This window comes from Melozone crissalis, unplaced genomic scaffold (genome assembly GCF_028551555.1).
Source record: "Melozone crissalis strain CALT ecotype California unplaced genomic scaffold, PUWL_Pcris_2 ptg000017l_1, whole genome shotgun sequence".
Lineage (NCBI taxonomy): Eukaryota > Metazoa > Chordata > Aves > Passeriformes > Passerellidae > Melozone > Melozone crissalis.
This window is the reverse complement of record NW_026535795.1, coordinates 5,264,880-5,292,837: the sequence shown is the minus strand read 5'-3', so window position 1 is coordinate 5,292,837 and position 27,958 is coordinate 5,264,880. Positions and strand designations below refer to the sequence as shown.

The 27,958-nt window shown below is 45.1% G+C and overlaps 1 protein-coding gene across 1 annotated transcript in view; it reads right to left on the bottom strand.

The window, feature by feature from the left end:
• Window positions 1-500: 500 nt before the first annotated feature.
• Window positions 501-27,958, bottom strand: part of NTSR1 (neurotensin receptor 1) — a 54,012-nt gene continuing 26,554 nt past the window's right edge. Inside the window, exons 2-4 of the mRNA XM_054274609.1 lie at window positions 15,586-15,787; window positions 5,235-5,325; window positions 501-2,599 (exon numbers count right to left, since the gene is read on the bottom strand). Coding sequence (XP_054130584.1) covers window positions 2,350-2,599; window positions 5,235-5,325; window positions 15,586-15,787 — 543 coding nt within the window. The 3' untranslated portion in view covers window positions 501-2,349. The remainder of the gene's footprint in view (window positions 2,600-5,234; window positions 5,326-15,585; window positions 15,788-27,958) is intronic.

The following is a 27,958-nucleotide window of genomic DNA, read 5'->3' as shown; positions in this document are numbered from 1 at the left end:
ACATTTGAAGTGTCTTGCCTGGAAGGCCAATGTTAAATGTGTGACATCAAGACTCCTCTTTCTCTCAAGGCAGATTTTTCCCCTCTCCTGTTCATGGCACCTGATTTTGTCACTAGGCAGGATGAGCCGGTTTTCTTCTTCCAACCTGCCCAAGCATTTCACACACACCATACACACAAAATTCTTGCTGTTTTCTCACAGATTTCCTTCTGAGGAGATCAGTCTCCCTTATTCCTCTTTGTTTCAATTTATTTATTTGTGTGCCACTAACTGTTTTCTTTATCAAAAAGGAGTCAACAGTCCACGAGCAACACAAGTGCTTGGTCAAATATAATCTCTGCCCTCTGCTTGGTACAACCAGGGCAGGAAATCACAAGAAGGCATGACAGAACAGAGCTTGCAGCTTGGCTGAGTCACAAGGAACTGAAGCCCCACTGATTTTTATTTTGAGCCCTTTCTTTTGCAGGGGTTCTGTACTGGGCATTAAAATCACCTCACATCCCTGGCAGGTGTGGCTGATGGGCTGCCATGGTGGCCAGCTGGGTACAGGTCCTAAATGACAAAATAAAATACCACACAGGTTCTAAATGCCCCAAAAGTTGTCACTCATCACCAAGAACTCACTCCTAATGTCCCCAAATGGGTGTTTCCTCTTTGTGCTGAGCCCAACAGGACCTAAACCACAAATCCAGCGAGTTGGACTCAGTGATTCTTGTGAGTCCCTTCCAACTTGACCTGTTCTGTGATTCTGTGATGCAACATCTGCAGCAGGAGATGTCACCAGTGGCCCTGGTCTCCATCACTGTGTGACCTTCACCTCCAGCACTGTGGCTCCTGCTGGGGACCACAGGTGCTCCTTAGCTGAAGGGTGACGTGGGCAAAGCCCAGAAAGCCAAACTGAGCTGACTCTTGTGCTTTGTCACCCTTCAGAGGCAAGTCCTGCTCTCCTGATGATATGTGGTGTGAAAGGGGACACCAGGTCACCACCAGCACAGGGTGGTTGGTCAGCTCCAGGTTTGTGCAGGTCACTAAAGCCCTTCAGCTTGTCCCAGAGCCCTGTTATTTCAGTACTAAAGACTCTGGAGCAATTTGTTGTATCATATAAGGGGCTGTTAGAGGTGGAACCCTATGGGAGAAAAGCTCAAGCTCTCCTTACCTCCTCTCTTCAATTTCAAAGAGAATTTTCAGGTCCTGTTTCTGTTCCTCTGGCTTATTAAAAGAAAGTGGGTTTAGAGCATAGACTCCCCAGTTTAGAGTTTCTTATGCTCTGCGTTTGAACTATCTGAATATTAGGGGTGCAGATAGATGTGCCAACAGTTCTGGTAGCAAAAAGTAATAGAAGAAAAGGTAGAACGAGAGGACCTGCTGCCTACAACTGCTATATATGAGATGCCAGCCTTGTGGAAATGGCAAGGAAACAAGTAAAACTGGAATAAGAATGGGAAAAGTCTGAAGGTCCCACAGAACTGGGGCAGATTGCTCTTATCTCAGCAGCCTGGAGCCCTCATGAGCTCAGAGTTTTCTCAACTCTTAATGCAAGCCAGCAAACTGTTCTCCCTGGTAAAAAATAGGATTTGGCTGTATGGCAAAAGGAAGATTTTTCCATTTCTGTTCATTTTCTGCGCTCCATCTGGGCACAGCCTCTGCATTCTTGACTTTGCCAGAGACTCTGCTGCAGTGGTGCCAAAGTCAGGCACTGTGGATGCCCTAAAGCCAAAGGTGACCCCACTCCCCAGGCCACAGCCACCCCAGCCTAGGTAAGGCATCATCTGTTCTTATTTAATTCCAAGGAGCCAGAGAGGCTCTCTTGAGCACCTCAGTCATATCCCTCACAATGGAGTTATATTTCTAAAATAACCACCTGGCTCCCTGAGTTTTCACTCCTCGTTCATTGAACATCCCACAGATGAGCACATCCATTCTCCAAGAACATCCCTTTCTGTTCAAACTTCTTTCTCCTCATCCAACTGTCTGCTTGGTGCCACCAGGAGATGTGATCTCAAACCCTTGGATGTGGACACGGCATCTCTGCACTGAGAAAAGGATGAAATGCAGAACAGTTTTGCCTAAGTTGAACACATTTTGGCTTCCCAGTTAACACCACACCTGGATTTATGCCAGACTGAAGTTACAATACATGTAGACATTACTCACAAGAGGCAAGGCCAATGCTTGAAAATAACCTCAAAGTTACTGGCAGAACAAAGCCTATTTTTTCCAACAAAAATGACTTTGCTAAACACATTTGTGTCAGGTGAATTTGGAGACCATGCATGAAAGTCACAGAGGCCTCTCTCAAGTTTTGACTCCACGATGAATTGCGTTCCTCCTCCTCCTCCTCCTTTGGCTTCAGTATGTGGTTTCCCTTGTGACCTGGCTGGAAAATGTGTGGTTGCTGGAGATGCTGTTGGATTTCCTGGTGAAGGCCAGTCGTTTCTTCTTCTTCCTCCATGGCAGGCACAGGATGGTGAGCGTGGAGAGGAAGATCTGGCGGAAGTTTGCCGATACCAGGTTGTAGAGGATGGGGTTGATTGCTGAGCTGACGTAGAAGAGGACATTTGTCAGCATGTAGAAGTAGTGGTAGAAGTTGTAAAGGAAACTGGAAGAACAGATGAAAGAGAAAAATCTGTGTGAAGAGCTCAAAGTCACAAGGGTGAGAAAAACACGTGCTGCTTTTTCTAGGCTGCAAACATGACCGTACCAAAGGTGCCTGGGCCACCACAACCCATCTACATCTCCAGCTGGAACTGGTCAAACATGGATCAGATACCTCCATGAAGACACTGCCCCACTCAGCAGCAGTTAGAGACTTTTTTAAGCCCTGGATCCAGACAAGATATTTACCTCATGCACTCATTTTTCTTTGGAAGTAGTCATTCTGGAACCCGAGGAGCCAGATGGAAATTCACTTCTGTGTCATACATACACATTAGCTTGACTTTTTTGGCTGCAGTTCTGATCTACAGAGGTTGCAGAAGAGCCAAACTCCAGGAACAGATGCAGCCCTCTCGTCCGTCTGGCAGTGAGAGCAGCATCAGCTCATTCAATGGGTCTCTGGGTTGGGATTTGTCCATAACATAGGACAGCATTTCCTGTTCTGGGGGCAAACTGACGATAGCATGCTTCTGAAACACATCCTAACCACCACAATTTAATGTTTTCAACTAGAACTGGTTGAAAATGTTTTATTATCTTTTATGCTTTTGGCTATATCTTTCCTTGGGCCAGCTGAGAACAACAGCCCTGAGCTGGTAAAGCATTTATAAACACCACGGGTCTCATTTTCAGGAAGATGTCCCTCAGAATCATTTGTCTTGGTGAAAATTGCAGATCTTTTTTCTAGTCTGAGCAGTGTCTAACAAAAGATAAATAGAGGAGTGCTGGACTGTGTTGCCCATCCCTCAACACCCCCTCAGCACTGCCAAGGACTGCATGGCCCATCCAGTTCTTATAGAGTTTCTCCATGTAGTTATGAAGAATTAATATTGGAAAAATTTCTCTTCTTCAGGGGGAAGGTACATGAGTTTATTAATGAACACACCAAGCTGCTGCAAACTCTTGGTTAGCCACCAGACTGATAGTTCACTATAATTTTGTAAATTCAGTGTTTTCCTAAAATCAATCATGGTTTTAAAAAGAAGAAAAAAATATTATGTGAATGCAGCCACAATGAATAAATTCCCACTAAATGCAGACAGACTTCTCTAAACCTCTTGCTCAAAGCAAATGCAGTCATTACATAATTGAACAGTGCCTTAAGTGGTTTTCATATAGGAAAGCAAAGGAGAAACAAGAATTTGTCCCAGTGTGTGCCTAGAGCTCTGCTTTCATGACTGAAGATAGATTTTAGATTTTACTGTGGCTGGATCCACAGTCCCAGTCAGTAGACTGCTATATCCTAGTTTATTATATTTTGAGTCTGGAATTGAAAGAATTTTAGTTTTTTATTGTTGTTCTGCTTTTTGGTACTGTAGATTGTTTTTTCCTTTTCCTTGAAAGAAACAGGCCTGGTCTCAGGGAAGTTTCACCATGGGAGGAGACACAAGAAAGCATCCCTTGGCATCTCAGCCTTCCTCAATGTGTGTCCCCAGACAGCATTAGCTCTTAATGACATATTTAAAAATAATAATTTGTTTGGTGGCTGCTTTGCTGGAGAGCCTGGCCTGGTGCCTCAGAAAGGAGCAGGGGCTGCCTTTGCACATCTGTGAGCAGTGTCTGTGCAATTATCCTGGAATTCTCTGACAATCTGGACATCTCCTAATCAGCAGCAACTGCTGGCATTTCATTTTGATCCTCTCCCTGAAAACCTAGCAAAAAACCTGGCCCAGGCACAATAAGTAGCACAGCCATTCCCCCACCTGTGTCATCTCCCCTGTCAGAGAGGAAATGTGGCCTGGTGGAGTTATTTGTGCGCTGACAGGAGCTGCTGCATCTTAGGGCTGGGATCAATATCTCTGCACAGAGACTGAAATCCACTCTGGGTGTACCAACCCCCCAGTCCAAATGTCATTTCATCAAGGGCTGCCAGACTGAAGGCTGTGCTTGCAGCCCTCAGGAGGAGGAGGAGGAGGGGCTGAGGATGCCTTTTGGTTCAAAATAATGCTTCCTGAGAGATTTAGGTATAACAAAAACTCTTCATTTGCCTGGCAAACACTGAGACTACCAAAAGAAAAAACATATCAAAACAGCAAGTTGGTTTTTGTGACTGTGTTCACAGGGGTCTTAGGATGAGGGAAGAGATGAGAATGTTGACTCCATGTTTCAGAAGGCTTGATTTATTATTTTATGATATATATTATATTAAAACTATACTAAAAGAATAGAAGAAAGGATTTCATCAGAAGGAGAGCTGAGAATAGAAAAAGAATGATAACAAAGGTTTGTGACTGATCGAGACACTCTGGACAGCTGGGCTGTGATTGGCCATTAATTAGAAACAAACACATGAGACCAATCACAGATGCACCTGTTGCATTCCACAGTAGCAGATAATCAATGTTTACATTTTGTTCCTGAGGCCTCTCAGCTTCTCAGGAGGAAAAACCCTAAGGAAAGGATTTTTCATAAAGCATGTCTGTGACAGGTTTTGAGACTCGAACCCCTCGGTTGGAGAACACCTTTGTTCCCAGAGCCCCCCTCCACCTGCACACCTGGGGCTGCCCTGGCACCCCCAGCCCACCCTGAGCCCCCAGCCTGTCCTGGCATGGTGAACATGTCCCCAAATTGTGACTCACTCTGTCCAGTGGCTGGAGGGGACATAGCAGAACATGAGGCGCCGTATGTGGTAAGGGAGCCAGCAGACCACGAAGGCAATCACCACAGCACCTGCAAGGCAGGAAAAAAAGCCTTAAATTTGTGAGCAACTCTCCATCAGGCTGAAAAAGGGACCTGTCTGCTTGGCTTTAATTGCTGTAACTGTTTTCCTGCAGCCCCGCTTGTTCTCGTGTTGCTGCAGTGTAAACAATTGATAACCCTGAGGGACGAGCAGCCTGCAAATGTCTGTAAAAACAAGAAAAACAGAAATAACAGAGTACAACACTAAGCACTGGGGCAGGGACATGAGGAACAGCAGAAGGTACAGATGAAGGACTTGCCATGCCTTGTTCCTGGCTCAAAGGAAACTCTGTTTGTATCTCAATTTCACGCCCTTGTGGCACTGGGTTTTTGTCCATGGTATTCACAAAGACTGCTGCTGTATGTTTTCCATCCAGGTAGACAGGGAGGCCAGGACCACTCTAATCCCATTAGTTTGTTACTGCTGGAGCCACTGGCCACAGTGCTGAGCATCATTAAACTGCTCTTTCTAGTGGCAGGACTCATCCTTTTGTTCTACATTTGTGCCATACCTGAGATTACAACGTGTTTGGGTCTGGACTTTGTCATAATAAAAATGATCAGTTGCAGGGTAAGCAGAGAAAGACACTGTTGCTTTTTTCCTTTCCAGATTCTGAGGGATATCAGGCAATGGAAAATAAAATGCAACAACTCTGAGACATAAAAGTGCTGTTGATAGAGTGCCATTGTCAGTCTGGATTAAAAAGCAGATCTATCAGGCAATCAAGAGAAAGATTTGTTTCTTTTGTGATACGTGTTTCAACTTCTGTATGGAGCAGCAGGATTCTGGCAGAATCCTAGCAGGAAATAAAGAAATCTCAGTTAAAACGTAACACAATAAAAGGCAAGAAGAAAATAAAAACTAAATAAAATAATTAAGTTATTTTTGGTCCCAAATTTGCTCTACAGACAACAAGGGACGCATCACTCTCGTCCTTTATGTGACCTGTAAGGGGCTGGGAAGCAGCAAAGCTCTGCTCCAGAGTGAGGTACCACAAATGTGGATTTGGCACATGGAGCCAAATTCTGGGGGGTTTTCTGCCTTGGGGTTGAAAATATTCATGTGGATATGTCCCAAACTCAGATGCTGTCATCCCACAGGGACCAGGTTGCAGCTCAAGGAGATGTTTCCCTTGGATAATGCAGTCCAGGAGGAATACGTCTGGCTGTGGCTGCATCTCCCCATCACTGATGCTTAGCTAAGAGGCACAGGAGAGCAGAAATTAGAAAATCCCTGGTGTCCAGCTCCCTACTCACACCCTACTCCAACTCCATGAGCTCCCTGTCTCATTAAACACACAGCTAACAGTGGAGAAGGTTCCATTCCATGATGCATGACAGCATCTTCCAGGAATGCTGCAAAAGCCATTTATCCAATAAAGATTTAAGCAACTGAAGGGACATGTTTTGGAAAGAAGGCTAGAGGGTCTGTTTTTATTCTCTTGTCCAAGTGAATTAATTTTTTCAAACTGTTTTTTGGCCGCTCTGTGGCCACAGTGATCACAGATGCAACTCATCACCAGACAGCCTGCAGCCCTTCAGATGCCATCAAGTGAATGAATTTGACCTGTGTCTGATCCTTCCCTGAAGAGCTTTGATGGGACTTTGGCAGGAGAGCCCTGCATGATGTGTGGCACAGGAGAGGTGGGGACATCCCCTGGGAGCTCGGTCCTGCTTTTGGCCACCTCCAGAAATCCACTTCTCTTCTGGATGAGTTTTGGTTTGTCTTGGACGGAGCAGCCCCACTGTGATTCTCCAAGAGATCCCTCCCAGGGGCTGCAGGAGAAGCAAAACTCTCCAGCCTTTCCTCCTGCATCCATCAGCCTTGGGCTGAGGGGAGCGAGCCAACACCACAGCTCCATCCCATCTGCTCTCCCAGCTCCTGCACAGGATTAGCTGCACTCTCAGGCTGCAAAAGCAGCTTCCCAAATGCCTCCAAACATAGCTTCATTCAGGCACATCTTAATTTTTGCAGAAACCTCCACACTCTGGCACTTCTCAGCTGCTCACCCCTGCGTGCAGCTCTTTAGGAACTGCGGGATCCGGATTCTTTCCACAGCCAATTATAAGAATCTCACACATCTGCTTGTTAAATTTACCAACACGTTAAATGAAAGTGGTTTTCTCCTGGTAAATGATCTCTGCTTCTTCTGCTGCTCAGGCAATGCTGTGCCAAATAATATGGATCTATAGTAACAAAAACACATATTGAGAGGAGTATCTGCTTAACATCAGCAATTAAGTAATCTGTGATAATTCTGTAATATCACACGCAATCACTCCGCAATTAAATCTCTATTAAACATGTGAAGTGCACTGGAGACACTTATGGTCTGATTTGGAAGTCCCAGCTGGGTGACACACTGTGCAGCTCTGTGCTGCACAGATTAGGAGATCCCGACCTGAATTTGTCACCCTTAATCCGTATGTTTTCATTTTACCATACAAGGGATCAGGCAGATTTAGGGTGGCAATCCTGCCCTCCTGGCTCTGTCCCCTGGGAGGAATATGAAACACAAGACTGTGTTAACTTTCACCTAATACAGAATGAAAATTCCCTTTTCTCCCAGATACCTGGTTCCTTTTCCTGCTGTTTTGCTCTGCCTGTCAAAATGGTTGAGCTGTAAAACAAATCCTGGGCAAACTGTCTGCCAAAATGATTTTTTACTGTTGTTATGATCTCGTAGGATGTGTTCTCCATCATCACAAGCTTGACACATGGGTTTCTTTGGTGGAGTAAGAAGGAGCAGATGAGCTGCTGGAGCTGAGCACTGCAGGGTTTGACTCAATATGTGATGGGGTCACTGTCCAGGGTGGTGTTGGTGAGGTTGGAGATTTCCTGCCTTTATTTTTTGAACTAAAAATAAACCAGACACATCCCTCACTTCTAATTAATTCAATAAGGTTCTAATAGGAGCAGAGCTGCTCCATGAGCTTCTGATATTTCCCATAATTGAGCAAATGATGTGCCAAACCTCAAGGCTTGGGAGTGGATGCGAGACCCCAGCAAGATGATCTCAGTGTGCCAGGGGTGGCAGGGAATGATCCTTCCACCAATGCATGCCCTCATTTCCCTTCTAAATCAAACTCCCAATTTAAATGTGTATTAAACCATGAATTATTACATCCTGTGTTTTTCTATTTCATCCAATAATGGCTCTTTTCTCTGCCTGTTTGAACTGCATGCCAAGGAAGAAGGGGAGAGGAAGGAGGAGTGGCAGAGGGCGAGCCGTGGTTTGTTTTCCCTTCAGGAAGTCCTGCAGAGAGAAACATCAATTCTGACTGACACCTTTTTCATTGTGAGGAGATTTAAACCGTGCCAGTCTCTGCTCTCAGACTCAACTGGACATGGCAGCAATCCTGGAAGTTAAATTCTATTAAATCACACTGGGTGTTTTATTTTGCCTTGTGCGTTCCCTGGGCTGAGGCTGCGGCCTGCCCTGCTCCTCTGGGTTAGCATGTGCACAGGGAGGGCACCATGAGTAGATTTGGCTGGTTTGGCTGAGCTCAGGAGTGGGCTTAGGAGGGGTTTGCAGCCCCCACGCCCTGGTGGGGCCATGTGAGGCTCACAGTGACTCAGAGCCCTGGGACAGTGACGGGTGAGGAGCCACAGCTCTGACTCACCCGGAGCTGCTGCTGCGGCGCAGAGCTGGGCTGGTGTTCTCCTCCTCCTCCTCCTCCTCACTTCATCTCCTCCAGGCCCTGTGGGATGCTGAGTCACAGTCCTGCAGCCTGGGGGTGGCCCTGGGTGAGGGGATCCCTCTGTCCTGCCCTCCTTTATCTCCAGCAGAGGCAGAAAAGGGATGGTGCTCCTTCTTAAAACCATCTCTGCTGCTGCTGCGGCCTCCAGAGAAGCTCTGATCCATCTTCCCTCGATAGTTTTGTCCAGGCTATTTCAGCCAATTTATTTCTTTTTCTCTGCACTTGAAGGGGAGCTGAGCCACATATAGATGTGGAGCAGCCCGGTGGAATTCCTAAGCAAAGACAGGAGATATTTGGGGAGGTGTTGGCCCCCCTGAACAGCAGCTCTCAGCTTTTTCTGTGCTTCAGACTCATCCTCAACACTGCCTAGGGGGTGCACACCCACCAGCTGGTACTAATGAGATGTACAAAAGGTTACCAGGGTGGTTTTTGGAGAAACAATCCTTGTATATCCCAACCTCCTAGGTTTTATGTACTTATTTAGTTGATGCCATTAAAAGAGAAGCCCTCCCAAAGTGCTGTTTGAGAGGTGGTGAAAGCTGGGCCAGTGCAGGCTCAGCTGGCACTGCCTCCTCAAACCTCGAGGTGCTGTTTATATTAACATGATGTTCTACCTGACATGCTCTTGGCAATATTTATATCAGCAGGCCCCAAAGTAGGGGTTGCAGGAGCCCAGTAAAATTAAAACTACTTATGCTGGTATTTGGGTCATAAGGCTGTGGAAGAAAGGATTTCCATAAAAGTCAGTGACAATCAGCAGGGTTTGGGGACCACCAGCATGAACCAGGAGTACTCAGGAGAGCAAAGAAGAAACTGGGAGTAACAGTGAGCTTGAGAAGTCATCAGCTCCTTTAAACACCACTGAAAACACACAACATTTGCTGGAGACAATCCCTAATTCTCCTGAATGTATGATTGAAAAAAACCCCAAGTTCTTCTTTATTAGTGAAAGTGAGGCAGCACAAAGAATGGAAAAACCTTTTGGCATTCAAAATCAACATATTTCACCCAGACTATATTCTCCAGTCCCGATTTTTAATGGCTTCAGATGACAGATTTGAAAATAGATGTGAATTCCTGCCCCAGCTCATGCCAGTGGTTAAATCATCCCCTGGCACCAGTTCCATCCATAAGGGGCAAGGCAGAAAATACAGATTAAAGCTGGCCCAAGAACAGGCACTAGCAAGCAGCACATCATCACTGCTCTCCCAGTGCATACTGGGGTCTCTTCCCAAGTTTCCTTCTAAGGTAATTATTCTTTTGGAAATTAGAGAAGAGGTTGCTTGATTCCATTTAAACTTCATTCATGCCATTTCCCCTGGGGATGTCTGGATGTTTGGAGGAGAAGGAAGAAGAAAGGAACAGAATTTCCCCTTTGAAAGGTAAAGAAGGGATCCCATTTTATCCTCACCACGTTCAGGTCTCTTTCTATTTGGTGAGAACGGGTGTAACCTGAACTGGCTTCCTCTGCAGCCCTTTCTTCTTTCCCCTCCAGTTTTGAGTTTCACACATCCTTTGTTCCTCCCAGAACAGTTTCTGCTCATCAAAGGGACCCTGGAGCTGTATTCCCTGCATGCTTCCACACTGACTAAAGCCCTGGCCTGACTTCATGTTTAGAATCACATTAGTTAACTTTTTAAACACTCACATTGTCACGGCTTAACACCTGGAAAAATCTGCTGTGAGGGCATGGCCAATGCTGGAGTTTTCTGCAGAGATGCAGCCACAAGAACCTGCAATTCCTGCAGGAATGCTGTGCCAGGCTGAGCAAAGGGACACAGAGGGGAAAAAAGAGACTCCCTGCCCCAAGAGGTGCAGCCACCCCTGGTTTTTGCTCCTTGGAGGGTGTTTATGGAGCACTCTGATGCTGCTCGTTTTATCTCACTTGGCAGGCTGCAAAGTAAACCTACAACTACAAACATCTCTGGGAAAATATATACAACTGTTAAATAGGTAATTTATCCTCCCAAATTTCAGTGTGACACTTCAGCTGTTAAAATCAGCTTCCACTCAAGCTTAATGCCACAGGGGTTTTGCTGAACTCCACTTGGAGTTGCTGAGACTTTTTATTAGAGATACAAACTGCCATGAATTCTGTTCCTTTCTTGAAAAGAAATGATTCATGAACAAATAAACCTGCTTTCCTTAGAATATAGGAATTATGAAATACAACTGTTTAAGGAGTTTTAGACTGGTGCTCTTCTGTGTATTGTGGCTGCAAAGTATGAGCTATTCCTGCCTGTAGGCTGGTTAAACTAAATCTCATGGCAATATTCTCCTCCTGAAATGAATAACTCAGACTTGGAGCATTGCTGAGGAGAAATGAATGGACTCTTCAAAATATTTGTTCAGAAGGGGAATTATTAATGCACAAATTAATGAAATACATGGATACATCATTAATTCTTGGCCTTTGTCTTGTATTACTTGACGAAATACAGAGGCCTCAATAATTTAAAAATTCACAGATGTTCAGTAAAAAATGCATCTTGACTTCATCTGCTAAGAGGCATTTTACTGAAGCATCACCCAGCCAGCTGTGGGAGACTGAAGGATATTCTTTTAATTGGCTAAACCTCTAAGTGCTTTATAATTGCTTTCACTAAGCAGCTTCAGTGACAGAGCAAACGCTACCTGGAACTGATTACATTTTAATAGGCTTAGCCAACGTCCCCCGTGCAGAGCCTCCCCTTGATGTCCATCAATTTGTCTCAGTGTCGTTATCAGAGCTCAGCTGTGCCATTCAGTAACTCCTGCCCTCCTTCCATCCCCGTGGGGATGGTCTGACAGGCAGCCAGGAGCTGCTGAGGGCTGCAGGCAGGGGGATTAGTGGGGGTATCAGTCCATGCCACAAAACTGCACCATTTCCAGAAGACATTTTGGCTGAACAGAGGTTTCATCCTCAGCCAAGCTCAAATACACCCTGATTTTTGAGCAGCAGAGAGAATTGGGGCTGTTCAGCCTGGAGAAGAGAAGGCTGCAGGAAGAACTTGCTGCAGCCCTCCAGTGCCTAAAGGAGCTCCAAGCAGGCTGGAGAGGGCCTTGGGACAAGGGTCTGGAGTTACAGTACAGGGAAATGGTTTTAAAAATGAAAGAAGGAAGGGTTAGACTGGGATATCAAGAAGAAATTCTTCCCTGTGAGTGTGGACAGGCCCTGGCACAGGTTGTACAGAGAAGCTGTGGCTGCTCCATCCCTGGAAGTGCCCAAGGCCAGGTTGGACAGAGTTTGGAGCAACCTGAGATAATGGAAGGTGTCCCTGCCACGGCAGCAGATGGAATGAGATGAGCTTAAAGGTCCCTCCCAACCCAAACCATTCCATGATTGCGTGATTGTTCTGGTGTGTGAGTGCATGTGAGTATTTAAGGATTATTTAGAACTTTATCAAGTGATTGGCATATCAGAAAACATTCATACTCCTGTGAAGCATCACACAGCTTTGGGAGACTCAGCATTCCAGGGCTCCAGCAGACCCATGGAATAGCAACACAACCTGGAGGTGTTTAATGGAAGGACTTAGGTGGATGAAGGAGGGTATGCAATCTGTTAGTGGAAGGTATTTTTAACAACAGACCTGGTTGCCCTGATATTCTCAGTAAAAAAAGCTGGGAAGCTGTGAGTGCCTGGAGCCCTCTGAATTTGAATCCTCACACCTGGTGAGCTCTGACAGCAGAGAGGGAATTCAGGAATCAGGAATCTCTTGCTTACTGACTTAATGAGTTGGCTCCCAGGCAACAGGCCTGACACATCCCTTGATCCTGATCACCCTCATTATTCTGTACATGACCACAGTCAGGCAGAGCCAAGAAAATTCACAAATGCTACCAAAAGGGAGGAAAACACTGTTGTGGGTGTTTTGAATGAGGCTGTTAGCCTAGCCACTTTTAGCTCTTATTTCAATGTAAACAAATACTTAATCTCAGTACATTTGGAGCAGGGAAGTTTTTGCTGCTCTGCTCTTACCCAACAGCCCTGCACACCATGAACGTCAAAAAGTTGTTTTCTAAGCTCTGCTTTTACAAGTTCTGAAACATTTCACCCTTAAACCTAAATCAGCCTTCTCTGTACCTCAGGCCAAAGTTCACTTTTGGAAATAGAAAATACTTTCACCCCCATGAAGCTCTGATACTCTGCCAGCAGCTTTATAAGGGGGGACAAGCATCATTTTTATTTTCTTCCATAAATCAGCCCAGACTCTGTTCATGATTTTGGCTGTCATGGATGCCAGGATAAATCATGTGAATCCTTGTGTATTCTTTGCTGTTTTTCAGACAGCTCAGAGAGCTGGGTTATTAAAATGTAACTCATGAGGAACAGGTGACAAAAGTAAGAGTGAATCAAGCACCTCCAGTAATAAAAGAAAAAAAAAATCTTTTTTTGTATCTGAAAAACTGAAATGCACAGGATTTCACTCCCATTTGCTGGATAAAGAGAGCATTTCTGCATGGTGGAGTGAATCACAGGCAAAAGTGAGGGAGGATTTTTTTTATTTGCTGGATCTTCCTGAGCACAGAAATGCAGCAAACAGCTGCCCTCTCATTGCCTTCCCAGCAGGGAGGGGAGCTCAGTCCTGCTGCTGGGGTGGCCCTGAGGAGATGCCTGGAATATCTGGGCATCCCTGCACAGGGAGCCCCCGTGGTGCCACATCTGACCCACTTTTGAGCCCCCTCAGGCTCCTGACTGAAACCCTCATTTTGCCAAATATTCTCAGCTTTTGCAGTACACAGCAAACCCAAAAATTTGCCTGGAGAAGAAAAAAGAGGAAGCAGAAGAAGATGAAAAAGAAAATTATGCTTATTGTTCAGAAAGTGAAGGGTTGTTTTTCAGAGCCTCAGAGGAGATGTGGACCTGGGGGTGAGGGGTGCACTTCTTCCAGTGCTGAGGAATGCCAGATGTAAATTTAGGTTTCTCTGCTATTATTCATGAAGAGCTCTCTCTTCTTGATGATCAAAGAGGATACAATACTAAAAGGAGAGAGAGAGAGGTGTGTGAGGTGGTGTAGCAGAGTGAGAAAAGGCAGCTTCTCACTTCGTGGCAGCAGGCAGAAGTGTTAAAAAACAGAAAGGGATAGCAAGGAGCAGAGTCCTGGTAAGATCCACAGGGAAACAAGGCTCCCTCCTCACCCACCCCTGGGTAACAGCTCATTGGGGTGTAGAGACTGTAAACAAACACAGTCCAACAAGATAATTGCAGGGAATTTAATGTCCCCTGTGCTTTTCTTTCCTTTTTCTCAGTAGGTGTTTCCCAGTTGGGAATGCACAGGTGGCTCTCACCTATGGCACAGGCAAGGAGTGCTGCATGGGATGCATTCCCTGTGAAAAACATCTGGGAAACTGTCATGGAGGCTCCTGGTGCCTTCTCTAGGGATTTCTCTCATTGGAAATGTCTGAGCCAAAGCATTTCAAATACCAAGATATCCCATCCCTGGAAATGTCCAATTCCAGGTTGGATAGGACTTGGAGCAGCCTGGGATAGTGGAAGGTGTCCCTGCCCATGGCAAGGGTTTGGGACTGGGTGAACTTTGGGGTCCCTGCCAACCCAAAACTTCTAAAAACACCAGAACACCAGAAAGCTTTCTGCTAACAAATTCTCTCCATCTCATGTTTAAAACCACTACGGGCACCCTTTGTTAGCTATTTTGGGTAATATTTTTGGGCAGCTTTTGCCTTATCCTCTCTAAGGTTAAGCTACTAGATTCTTTGGTCTTTTCCTCAGTTTATTTAATCAAGACATCCACTACTCTGCAGTACAGCTCAATTCCTGAGTGCAGGATCTTTTATTCAAGCTCTGTCTGAACCAGAGCTATGCAGAAAAAGGGAAGTAATGAAACAACACAAGCAAGGCTTAAATTGCTGTCGACTAAATCATTAAAATGCTGGGTTGGTTTTGCTTTTCCAGAGTGAGCAGGTCTGCTCCTTAGCTTTGCAAACCAATGAGAGGAATAGTGGATTTGTCTTTACAAACAAGCTGGGTAGATAAAACTAGCACTGGGAGATAAAAGAAACGATGGGAAAGATTCCATTGATTGATGAATGGAAAAAGATATTTGCTGTTACAAATAAACTTTAGGTTTGTTGATAAATGAAATTAGACATTGAAAGATGAATGAAACAATGAAGAAGAAAAACCCCTATATTCAGTAAGAATTAAAAATTAAAAGAGAGGGTAATACATTAGAGAGGAATCTCTGGTGTCAGGCGTTCTGGGAAGTCTGAACCTCTCAAGTACCTCAGAAATGAGAGGTTAAGAAAGAGAGGGGAAAGAGAGAAGGGAAATGTGGCCGGGAAATTGGGATAAAAAGGAGGCTTTGTCCTCCAAAAATCTGAGAGATCCCAGGGGAATGCCCTGTGGCCTCTGCCTTTATTCGAATAAAGTCAAAGGACTCCTCTATCTCCTTTTTGGACATAAACCTCAGGTGTTTGTGGATTAATTTTCCTAACACCAACAAGCAAAGACAAAAGGAGAGGGCGTTTTGGGCTGAAGTGTTTTCCAATTCCCACCTGTTCCTCTTCCAGTCCCATTTCTATTCCCCAAGGGAAGGCCATACTCACGCAGGACCCTCACGCCGTGCTTCAGGGCTTGCACTCTGCTGGGCTCCATGGACATGCTGAGCATGGTCTGCTGCCCGCCAATGGTGCACACCTGGTTCTCCTGGGCCGCCTGCCTGAACATCACCAGCAGCTGGTTGGCGATGATGGTGTTGAGCACCGAGATGACGACCATGGGGAACACGAAGGAGATGAAGGTGTTCACCTGCAGGGGAGGGATGGGGCACAGTCAGGGAGAGGAGCAGCGGAGCAGGAGGTTGGGTTTTATTTCTCAAAGCAACAGAGGAACAGCCTGCAGTGGAAAGCTTTCCCTCCTCTCACTCAGCTGGTTTTGGAGGTTTGTTGTACAGAGGAAGAACTCAAATGCTGCTGATGCAAGTTCGTTCATGTCGGTCAACACCCAAAAAAGGCAAAATCATTCATATCCAATCTATTCAGATCATTTATGTATTTTCCCCTTTTCAGTGCAGTTCATTGCCAGAAATGTCTTCTCTGAAACATGTCATTGATCTTTTCATCTCACAACCAGCAGGATGCTGCTTAGCTCTCATCATGCATAGCGTGACTTCTAAATAACAGTGTGTTATTGTCTTTTCCTGCATTATGAGCCCTCCTTGGGATCTTTTTAACTATCTTTTGTTTTGTCTTGTGTCCTTTCCTTGTGGATTTAATGACAGTGTTTTGTTACCTCATAACTACGTTAAATAAACCTTGTGCCTGAAAGGATTAAAATTGATCAGAATAAACAAGTGGAAATTGTAATGTTTTTAGTACAAATTATTTGATTACTACAGTTTTGATAAAATTAAATGGAGGATCAAATTAAGCAGTGATTGAATCAAGTGGAAGTCACAGTTCATGTCAAATGCAGGAAGGCTTTTGGGCTGTTTAGAAACCCCAGTGGAACTGAGCTTGGCAAAGGGCAGCCCAGGGAAACAGAGGCACGTGTAGGGTTTGCCTGCACATCTGCCATGTGGGATGGGAGCTGCTCTGCTGAGCCCAAGAGCTCATCCTCTCTGCTGGATGGCACAGGAGGAGACTCAGCACATCACCCAGCTGAGTGTGGAACAAATGAAAAGCCCTTCAAGTTTTCAGAATTTCAAAATATTGACAAGAATTGAACCGTGCTGCAAATCGCTGCGAAAGCAATTGTATTAGAAGTGATAAAATGACAAAAAGATGAAACTTTGAAACTCAAGAGGGAATTTGCTCAGTGGGAGAGCTCCAAGGCAGGCTGACTTCTTCCCTAGACAGGGACTTATCTTTCACCTCAGTGATGTAGGACACAGAACAACCCAGATAATGCCAGGTCCCTCTGCAGATTGCAAAACCTCATCTAGAGACATGTGCTCCATCTGCTGGGATGGAGATATCCCCTCTCCATCCACCCACCCCTGCTGGACCATCACCACGGTGGGCAGGGTTCTCTGTACACCCTGTGTCTGGTGCAGATCTGTGGGCTCTGTGCTCTGGGGGGATTCAGAAATGCTGCAGGTGAATGGGAATCACCCAACCACACCCCCAAGGTGCTGCAGGGCATCTGTAAAAGAAATGAGCAGCACATAAACACAGGGCAGCAGAGGCACAACAGACACACTTCACTTTCTCTGTCCATAGGTCTGAAGCAGAAACTCCTCTCTTGATGAAGACAGGCTCTGTGGTTGTTGCCCAGGTTTTCTTTGGATGGATCAAGCCTCTGTACAACTTTTTGCTCTGGAGCTCAAGGTGTTAAGCAAAAGCACCAGCTGGGTTTTGTCTCTGTCCCACATGGTGAGAACATCCTCTCCCGTTTATGCTGATAACAACAACAGAGCTCCTCTGCGGGCTGAGTGAACTCCTTGATACACCCCACCACCACAAGCTGCCAATGGCCTCTATTATTAAGTATAAAACAGTTTTCTACTCTTCTAAAAGATCTCACAGCCTCCTGTATATAAAAAGAGTTATGTTTAGGAGTTGCCTCCACAGGCTAAGACTGATCATTAAGCAATAAAGACCAACTATTTAACCCTTGCAATGCAGCCAGGCTGAGCTGGAGCACACAGGGGGGAAATGATTGCTCAGATTAACCTGGTCAGACTAACACATGAACCCTGTAGCTCCTCACCCCAATTTCTGTGGCTTTAGCTGCAGAATGCCCTTCCTCTTCCCCGCTGCTGAACAATGTCTGCACATCAGCAAAATGCACCATTTAACTCTGGAAATGTTTCACTCTGTCACCTGAGATTCAGGATTTATTGGTTTTCATTCTAAAATTTTGCCCTACCTGTAAATTACACTTGCTTGATGTAATTTTGCAGAACTCTAAAAGTCTTTTCCAAGCTGTCTTAAAAGCCTTGATTCATTCCATAGTTGCATTGTGTAGTCTCTTAAAGAGCTTATGAAATTGGCTAGAATAGCATTGACTTTCCCTTTTAGGAATTGTTATGATAAAAGTGGGAATATTGCATAGTTTCCATCAAAGGCTATATTTAAAGATTTTTCCCCTGCCTTGATTTGTAGCAAAACTCTCATATATTAAAAAAAAATTTTAAAAAATCAATATTTTCCCCAGTAGCAGAATGTTTTAATTTGTTGAAAGAATTATTATTTGCAAACACAAAGTCTCAAAGTACACAAGGGCTAGAAAAGCCAATTTTCCTAAGTAAACCTTTTCTGTTCCCTGTTTTTCTGTTGAGCTGCTTGCTGGGAGCCCAGCACACTGAGCACATGAGTGCAGCAACACTTCATTTTCAAGTGGCTTTGCACACTGCTGGAGCTGGTGCCTCCAACAATGTCTCAAAGTCAGTGGAAAATTTCCCCCTTGCTCAAGAGGAGCTAGTCTGGGATCCCAGGACTACACACTCAAAAGTTCAGGAGCAGGAAGATTTTTTGGAGGTGATTAATGTGATATTTTATAGTGTCTCCAACATCAGTGGCCACTTTGGAAAAAGATGGGGTTTGGATCCCTACTAGAAGACAAAACTTTTTTTTGTTAGATACATCTGAAGGCAGGGAGGGTAAAATTGATGAGTATTACACCTGTTTATGGGTCGCCTTTGCTCCCAGCAAAACTCCATCCCCTGAGCCACCTGCAGCTGGCTGTTCATGGTCCATCAGCACCAGATTTTGGACAGGCACAGAAAAAAATGAGTGAGATCTTGGAGAAGTGGTTAAAAGTAAACACATGAGGCTAAAGGCTCTTCTGGAGATACAGTGGCAAATTCAACACTCTAAGTATTTATGATAAAAATAGCCAAGAATCAGAACCACTCACAACATTTTAATTGGAAGAGTTTAGATGAGAAAAAAGAAAATGTTCCAATACTGAGATAATAAAAGATTTTTGAACATGGGTGTTGTGTTTTCCCCCATGCCTTTTTTCCAGATAAGTAAATAAAATCCCCCAAAGCCAGGGGAGCATGAAATGCTGGTCCCAGTGTGGTGCATCCCATGGAGCAGCAGCTGGAGCAAGGCCCCTGGAGTGGGCAAGGGGACCAGCTGAGATTAAGGGATAATTTTAGCCCTGGGTTATGGCAAGGATTTTGTGTCAGAGATGAGAGATGTTCCCTTGTAGCCTGATAGGTGAGGTGAGAGCAGAGCCAACCCTTGGTCTCTGTCAGCTCAGCCTCTCCAGGGACACAGCCCCTCCAGCAGTGAGCTGGGATGCCCAAAGAGATTTTCTCCCTTTCTTTCCAGGGCTGTGGGAAGGACAATTGAAATGGAGAGAAGTGTGGATGATGGGGAGCTGGGCAAACCTCATTTGTACCCACTAAGTTTCTGTCAGAGCTCATTTCCCTGAGCACACCTGGGGAATGCTGTGAGATGGCTGCAGCCTCCCTGCTTTTTGCTGGGGAGGATTCTCAGTGCAGATACACCTGGGGAAATGGTGAGAAACCCCAAAGGAGATGAAAACTGACTCAAGAGGAGATATGTCCTTGCTGGTTTCCTGGAAGTGATGAGGGAGAGGCCTGAGGATACAGCACATCATTTGATTTGTGGTTTTGAGCAGATCTGTTAAACCACAGAGCCACATTTCAACAATCTACCACATTCTGGTTCACCTCATTTCCAATGGAAATGGAAAGTAAATTATCCTCCCCCTGACTGTGGAGGCAGTATTGTTAGCATATGTCAATCAGGGAAGCACATTCTGCTACAACAACATTTGGCTGCCAAAAAATCTTATTTGACTAAATGTACTTTACAAAATTACTGGTTATCTCACTCAGTAGCCAGAATTAGCATTTTTTTAACCAGCCAGTGGATAATTTCAGCCATTAATAAGCACAGTACTGCATTCCAGGATACAGCAATCTGTGCAAGACAAAGCAGAGAAGGGGAAGGTACATCGTGTTGGGATGCCAAAGGGAGCATTTGGCAATGGCACTCCTGTTTGATGTTCCCAGGACGTGTCTGATGAAAAAAAAACATCCACAGGTTTTTCTTCCCCCACAGTAAATAAATAACCATCAAATTAATCCCACCTTTACATTATCTCTCCAGCTTTCCATGCCAAGTGTCTCAGGACTGTCAGGTAAATACCATTTAGCTACAGCAGGGCAGCAGAGGTTAGTGTTTGTGAGTGATAGAAGAAAATAACCGTGCTTGTGGAGCCAGTAACTGGCACAGGGAAAAGCGTGGAAGCTGGACAACTACAGCCTAGCAAGGGAATTTATCTCCTCTGGAATTTTTTGAGGGGAGCAGTACTGCAATGTGTTGGCTCTGGATCTTGGTGCAGGCCTGGTGCAGGCACTTGGATCAGGGCATCCTGGTGTGGGAGCACAAATGCTGGGTAAATAGGAATAACTGGCCAAGTGCCAAAGGCTGTGTGTGTATCTGGAGCTCTACCAGTGCCTTTGGGCAGGAGCTTGACCTTTGCAGGCTTTGCCAGGTTTATCTGGGGCAGGTTTGCCTGTCACACCTCATTTGGGCAGCTCTCTCTCCAGAGCCCTGACAGCGTGGCAGGGGTGACACAGCTGTCACCCTCGCACAGAGGCTGCTGCTGACCTGGCTGGGGGACACTCTGTGCCCTCTGCAGACACTTCTGGTGGGGATGGTGGAATCCTGAATCCCCTCACAGCACCAGAGTGGCACAAACCCCACTGAGCTCAGCCCTCTGAAATAACCCTCCCTTTCCTCACAAAGAGGGACAGTGTGACAGTGTTCACAGGGGTTCTCAGATGAGGGAAGAGATGAGGATCTGACTCCATATTTCAGAAGGCTTGATTTATTATTTTATGATATATATTACATTAAAACTACACTAAAAGAATAGAAGAAAAAGTTCTCATCAGAAGGCTGGCTAAGAATAGAAAAGAATGAATAAGAAAGGCCTGTGGCTCAGACAGAGAGAGAGCCAGCTGGGCTGTGATTGGCCATTAATTCCAAACATCTACATGAGACCAATCACAGATGCACCTGTTGCATTCCACAGCAGCAGATAACCATTGTTTACATTTTGTTTTGGAGGCCTCTCAGCATCTCAGAAGGAAAAAATCTCAGCGTCTTAGGAAAAAATCCTAAGAAAGGATTTTTAATAAAAAGATGTCTGCGACAAGACAGGATGCAAATATCTGTGTAGATCCAGGATCTAATATCCCATCATTAGTTTAATGACTAATCAAAGACAAGATACCAAAACCCAGCTATTATTTTTCTCTTTGAAGTACTGAGAATTGGCCACAAAAGCCTCTATTTGTTACATCCTGATACACCCTGTGCCTCTTCTACCCAGCTAGAGGTGAGTACACATTGCACACACATTATCCAAGGTAACAGAGTGTGGCTGTGTGAATTGCTCTGATCTCACCCCAAAGAGCTGCCCTGGTCACCCCCTGGAGCTGCAGGAGCTCAGAGAGACCTTCCCTGTGCCTCGGGGAGACCTTTTCAAACTCACTGAATATCAAGCCCAGACATTTCAAAGAAAGGTTACGGTGATGTGAAATGTGGCTGCCAGTCACAGGCATTGATGTCAAAATGTATGATCAGCTCTGGGTTAAGAGGCAGAGCCTGAAGCCAGGACACAGGGGGTGGATGGCAGTGACAAGCACTGAAGCTCAGGGGCTGGGGCAGTGATGAGAGTGTGAGCATGAGCAAAGACACGAGCAGGACACCCAGAGTTTTTCATCTGGGGGAAAAAATATCCCCAAGAAAAGCCTGGAACACAGGCTGATCCTGTCCAGTCCATTGCTGATTAAATAACTCAGCAGGTTTTGTTGATCTCAGCTGGCATCAGCCACAAGAGCTGGAATTGGCCAAAACTCTGTATTTCAGACCTCTGCAGGAGCCCCAGCCTTATCTCTGCTCTGGATGTGGTCTGGGAACAGGACACTGCAGGTACTGGTGCTGAGATGAAGGAAGAGAACAGATAAGCCTGAAGATTAATGATCAGATGGAGCTTCTGGATGCTCTTGGGTCCCTGGACTGGTTCCTGTCCCTGTGCTGCTGCTGCTGCCCTGCAGCCACTGGTGTCCCTGAGGCTGGAGCTCCTTAATTGCACAGCAAGAACATGTGAGCATCTGCTCCTGACACAGCCACTCACTGCTCTGCTCACTGAGGGAAAACCCTCCAAAGACAACCCAGAGGATAAAGCACAAGGCTCATTCTCGAGCTCTGCCTGCTCCAGGCTGTGGAGGAGGTTCAGGTTTTGTATTGGTAGATATTTATACCAGAGGAAAATCCGTGTTACTACAAGGCTTGGGGTGCCAGACTGCAGTCTGTGCTGTGCTTGGAGATCTACAAGGTGCAGGTACCTAGAAGAGGAATAGAGGATTTGTCTTTCCAAACAAGCTGTGGGTCTGCTGGTAGATAAAAACTAGCACTGGAAGATAAAAGAAACAATGGGAAGGATTCCACTGGTTGATGAATGGAAAAAGATATTTACTGTTACAAATAAACTTTAGGTTTGCTGATAAACAAAATTAAACATTGAGAGATGAAAAAAACAATGGAGAAGAAAAACCCCTAAATTCAGTAAGATTAAAAATTAAAAGGGAAGGTTATACATCAGAGGGAAATCTCTGGTATCAGGTGTATTGGGAAGTCTGTACCTCTCAAATACCTCAGCCAATGGAGAAAGAGAGAAGGGAAATGTGGCCAGGAAATTGAGATACAAAGGAGGCTGCACCCTCCAAAAATCTGAGAGATCCCAGGGGAATGCTCCATGGCCTCTCCCTTTATTGGAATAAAGCCAGAAAGGGCTCCTCTGTCTCCTTTTTGGACACAAACCTCTGGTGTTTGTGGATTAATTTTCCTCACACCACCAGCCTGCTGCAGAGCAGGAGGATGTGGCCATGCACAGGGCATGGTCCTCTCCTCTCCTCTCCTCTCCTCTCCTCTCCTCTCCTCTCCTCTCCTCTCCTCTCCTCTCCTCTCCTCTCCTCTCCTCTCCTCTCCCTGTGCTGGCTGGATGCCTCCAGAGCTGTCTCCAGCTGGATAACACCAGCCTTGAACTCTTCCAAAAGGCTTAATTTAGCTCCAGCATTGCGATCAGAACGAGGATCTGCTTAAACTCTGTTTTCATTAGCATTTTGTGTCTGCTCCACAGTAGTGATGTTTTCCTGGCTCCTCTCCCTCGATCTGTGGCCATCACAGAGAATAACCAAGCAGTGTGGATTAAGGTTTTAAGAATAACCAACGTGTACCATTTTGGAGCCTGTGTGTGGTCCCACACTGATGAACCATAATGGGAATGCAGAGCAGCTAATGATGTTGAGAAGTTGAGTTAATCACATACTCTGCAGGAGCTAATCAGATACAGAACAGATGGAAATAAATTGCGTACTGACAAAAAACATCCATCATATCCATGGCAAAAACATTCCCATTCATAAACTTCCCTCCTTGGAGAAAACATTTGTACATAAAAAATAACATCTGATGCAGGACAACTTAAATGGGCCTCTTGCTCATGGTGGGTTGGGAAAGATGTCAGAGCACTGAATGATGGTGGCATTCCTGAGCATGGCTGCATACCTGAAGGATCATTTAACCTCATTTCTATGCATGGTTACAGTGCTATGACCTGAAATATTTCCAGATTTATTTATTTATTGCAAAACAGCAAAAGATGTGATTCATCCATAAATGTTTCATACAAATCTTATTATTCCTAATTGTACACAAGGGTAATGCCTAAATATTGAACTCCCTGGGGATCTCAGAGCTTTTCATTACCTCCTTAAATGCCAGAAAACCTACTCCATAATAACTGTTTTTAAGAGAAAAATTCCTCTTTTCCTGGTGTTTGCCCATCAAAGTCAAACCTGAATGGCTCTGCTGATTCCACCTTCCAAAGAGAAAGAAAAACTGTGAAATTCAGGAAATCCTGGAAACAATAGACTGGGGAATAGACAAATTGAAGGTTCTAGGGTTTACCACTGTGCACTGGAAATGCCTTGTATATCATGGATACTCGGCTTTTTCTCTTAATAAAACCGAAGGAAAAATGTTGATTTAGAAAAATGGAAGAGTAATCAAAAAACCCCAATGCCAAATAAAAAAAAAAAAAAAACAAACCAAAAACCAAATAACCCAAATAACCCAAGATCTCTAGGATTGAGCTTGATGAAGATGATGAATGTGGGGCCTTTTACATCTCACTTTAGTTAATTTAAGGCCTTCTGCCACTGATTTAAGAGGGATACGTGGAATTTAAAAAGGAAGGGTTTGGTATGGGACAGCTGCTGGGTCAGGGACCGAAGAAGTCACAGAGCAGCAGTGATGATCCTCCATCCCATCACCATTAACCCAAAGCTTCAAACCCTCCCCACCTCCTCCCTCAGGAAATCACAGAAAATTCTGAGCTGGAAGGGACCCACAGGGATCACCGAGTCCAGCTCCCTCCTTCTCCCTTTCCTGTGACTGGTACAGTGAGCTACAAGGTAAATTAATTCAATTTAGCCTATTTTGCTTGCAAACAGGAATGAAGTCAATTCATATGCTGTCAGTTTGCTGGCCTCAGCCTGGCTGCTCAGATCCATTGCACTATTTAGGGCAATATTTTTGGTTGAACAAAAACTCAGTGAATAATGTTCATGCTTTTCCCTTTGAACACACAGGTCTTTGGTAGCATTTCCCCCTCACCCTACCCAGCAGCTATGTTCTACTGAAGGGGAAATAATCCTTCAACTTCAAATGACAGACTGGAAATGCACTTTAAATAATTTACCAGTGCAGTTGGATTTCAGTTCTCACTATCTGCTGGTATTTTGGTTTTTGCCAAAGGGATATTGCCCATTGCTTTTCACAAGGTATTTGGGCTTCTCCAGCTCTGCTGCTTGTCAGCCCTCTAAAGAATTTAATAAATGTTCATACAGTGCCTAATGCTCCTGACGGCTGAGTAATCCTAATCCAGATTTTGCAGTTATTTTCTGCTTATCCTCCTTTGGTTCTTCTTCCCTACTGGGTTGCACAAGTTGTGGGGGCTCACGGGGTGGACATTGACCCAAAGTGGCTGCATGGTGCTCCCTGTGGAGCAGGCTGGTGCTGGTGTTGGGTATGGCTGATGATTTCCTTCTCAAAGCCCAGGAAATCACATCTTTCCTGAGTTCCTCAGCACAACTGCCAGTGCTCAGCACATCTGGCACTCCTGTGCGGCCTCCGCAGCCTGGGATGCTGCAGCCACCACAGCCTTAAGGGCAGCACAGGCTGCAGTGCAGTCTGAGGGCACTATCACCCCATAAATAACTCACAGCAGCTGGTTTTGTGAGCCAGCATCCAGATCCTTGCTGTCTAACCTGTGCCTGCTATTCCATTCCCCTTTGGTTCATGCTTGGCATGGCTGTTGTCATGAATGAGACTGTGATGCTTGGATATTTACTCAAAGAGAACATCAAGAAAGATACTCAAACCCCGGTGACAGCCAATTATCCCCCAGCTTCTCTTGTTCTGGCAATACTGAGTCATTTCATCCCTCATCATCAAAATGGATGCTTTTTTCCCCACATGGCTATGAAGTCACTTGCAGTGGCTGTTTCAGGATTCTAGCTGAACAGTCTGCTCTAGCAGGGGAACAAAGCCAGAGACACGAGCACAGGAGCAAAACAAGCAAAGATTTCTGCCTGTGAAGAGCAGCAAACAGTTGAATCAAGTGGTGCTTTCTTTCTTTCTTTCTTTCTTCCTTCCCACACTCTCCTGGTAGGTGGATCATGACAGAGAAACGTGTGGGTCTGTTTGGCTCACGTGGGGCTGTCACACTCCAGGTTTACACTTGCAATGAGTGTGTAATTTACTTGGAATGAGTGTGCAAATACAAAAAAAAAAAACAAAATACAAATAGAAAAAAATTTGAAATGAGTGTGTAAATAAATGAGTGTGGAGGTCTCAGGTGCTGGGCTCCCCTCTGCCATTCATGTCCCTCTGTCCTGCCCTTTGTGGGGAAAAATGAGGGTGCAACCAGCAGCTGGCTGAGAGGAGAGCAGGAACTCATTAGAGCACAGGGTAATTAATAAATCAGCTCCATTCCCCAAGATGGTGCTGAAGATTTAAGATAAAGACTTTGTTATAAACCAGCCTTCAGTCTGATGCATGAGGTGCACGCTGCAGCAGGATCCAAAGGAAAGTTAATTTAAACAAAAACCCACAGAAATGGAAAGAACAAATCATTCTCCTATTGAAAAACACATTAAACCCAATATAGAGCAATTCAAAGGAAAGTTAGGTTAAACAAAAACCCAAACAAATGGAAAGAAAAAATCGTTCTCCTATTGAAAAAATACATCAGATTCAATTTTGGTTTTGCATTTCTGCCAGGTGAGGTGGAGGTAGAGGAGGGTAAGAGATGCTGTAGTGTCTGAGACAAGTAATGTCATGACAAAAAAAATTTATCTGTTGAATTACACTTCAGGATCAATTTTTCTGAAGCTTTTTGTAATATTTCACATATGCTGAAAAGTCTCATTAATACAGCTGGTAAAATAACAGCTTGTCTGCTTAAAGTAATTAGTAGTTGACAATTGGGTTGAATTTTAAATCCATGAGGAGCTTTGGTTAGCACTAATAAATGTTGATTAAGGTAGCAATTAAAATCTAACAATCTCTCTGGGGGTCTGAACTTAAAAGCTGAAGTTTGGAACATACCTCACTTTACAGAGAAAATGCTACAGTTCCTCCCCAAGCTGCTTTATTAAGCTGTGGCAATGTGGGTTTTTATTTCCTTTGGTTGCTTTTCTTTCCCTTTTTTTAAAATTTAATTTTCTTTCCCTTTTTTTTTAGAATTTTTCCCAGTTTACACCAATTAATTGCAGCCTAAAGTGGTGCTTGGGCAGCCCCAGCACCTCTCCTGGCTGACACAAAGGCTTGGGGACAGTGGTGACATTGAGCAAAGCGCGGTTTGAGCTTTCTCTCAGGAGATGCTGTGATATTCCCATTTCCATGGCAGCCCTTCCCAGCAGGCTGTGTCTGTCTGTCCCTCTCCCCAGCAGGCTCTGGAGTGGGCTGGAGACATCCCCAGCTCTCCTTCAAGGAGTTCTGCCTGGCAAACACAGCCAAGAGGGGAGGTCAGGCAGAGCTCATCCCTCCTGATTCTGCTCCTCAGCATCCCATAATCAGGGTGATTGGAAAAGTATTGATAGGCAGAGTCTCGAGGAACACTCAGATTCTCTCTCTTTGTTGCACTTGAGCCATGTGAGCAAGGCAAATCACAAAGCACATTTTGTTTATAGACTTACTGATTTATCATCAAGGCACTATTCATGGAGGGCTCAGGTTCTTTGTGATCCTACTCAGCCTGATACAATTTCAGTCACTTCCCTGCATTTTTTTCTATTTGGGAAGTCAGAAAGCACATTTGTATTTCATGGAGCACCTCCTTTATAATGGCCAAATCCTTTTGGGTTTTTTTTCACTCTTGCTGTGGGCAAGACATAAACTGCACACAAAACCAGATTTGTCTTCATCACACATTAGCTTTGTGTCACCCATTAATTCCGCTGCATCCCCCAGTTTTTAAGATGAATGCCAGTGGGGGAAAAAATAGGAATACAATGTGAAATGGGAGCACCTTGGTCCTGTGCTGCTCCTGGGAGTGTGTTGGTGCTTCTGCCCTGCTCATGCCACTTAAATCAACAGCCTTGTCATTATTTTGTTTCCCAGGGCTGCTCCTGCTGCCTTTGGGAGCTGCTGAATGAGCTCCTTTCCCTGCAGGGTACTTGCCATGGCTGTAATGTTAAAAACAGAGCAGCAGAAAATTTGTGAACATTTTGGACAAACCCAGGGAGTGTTCCTGGGGCAAGGCAGGGAGGTCAGAGGGAAACTGGGTCCCTCTGGCTTCCCAGAGCTCCTGCTGAATTTAGAGGCTGCTGCTTGATCCTGCTCCTGTCCCCAGCATCCTCAGCACCCACAGGACATGAAACAGCCTCTGGGAAGGAGCTTTAATAATCATCACAATTTTTAG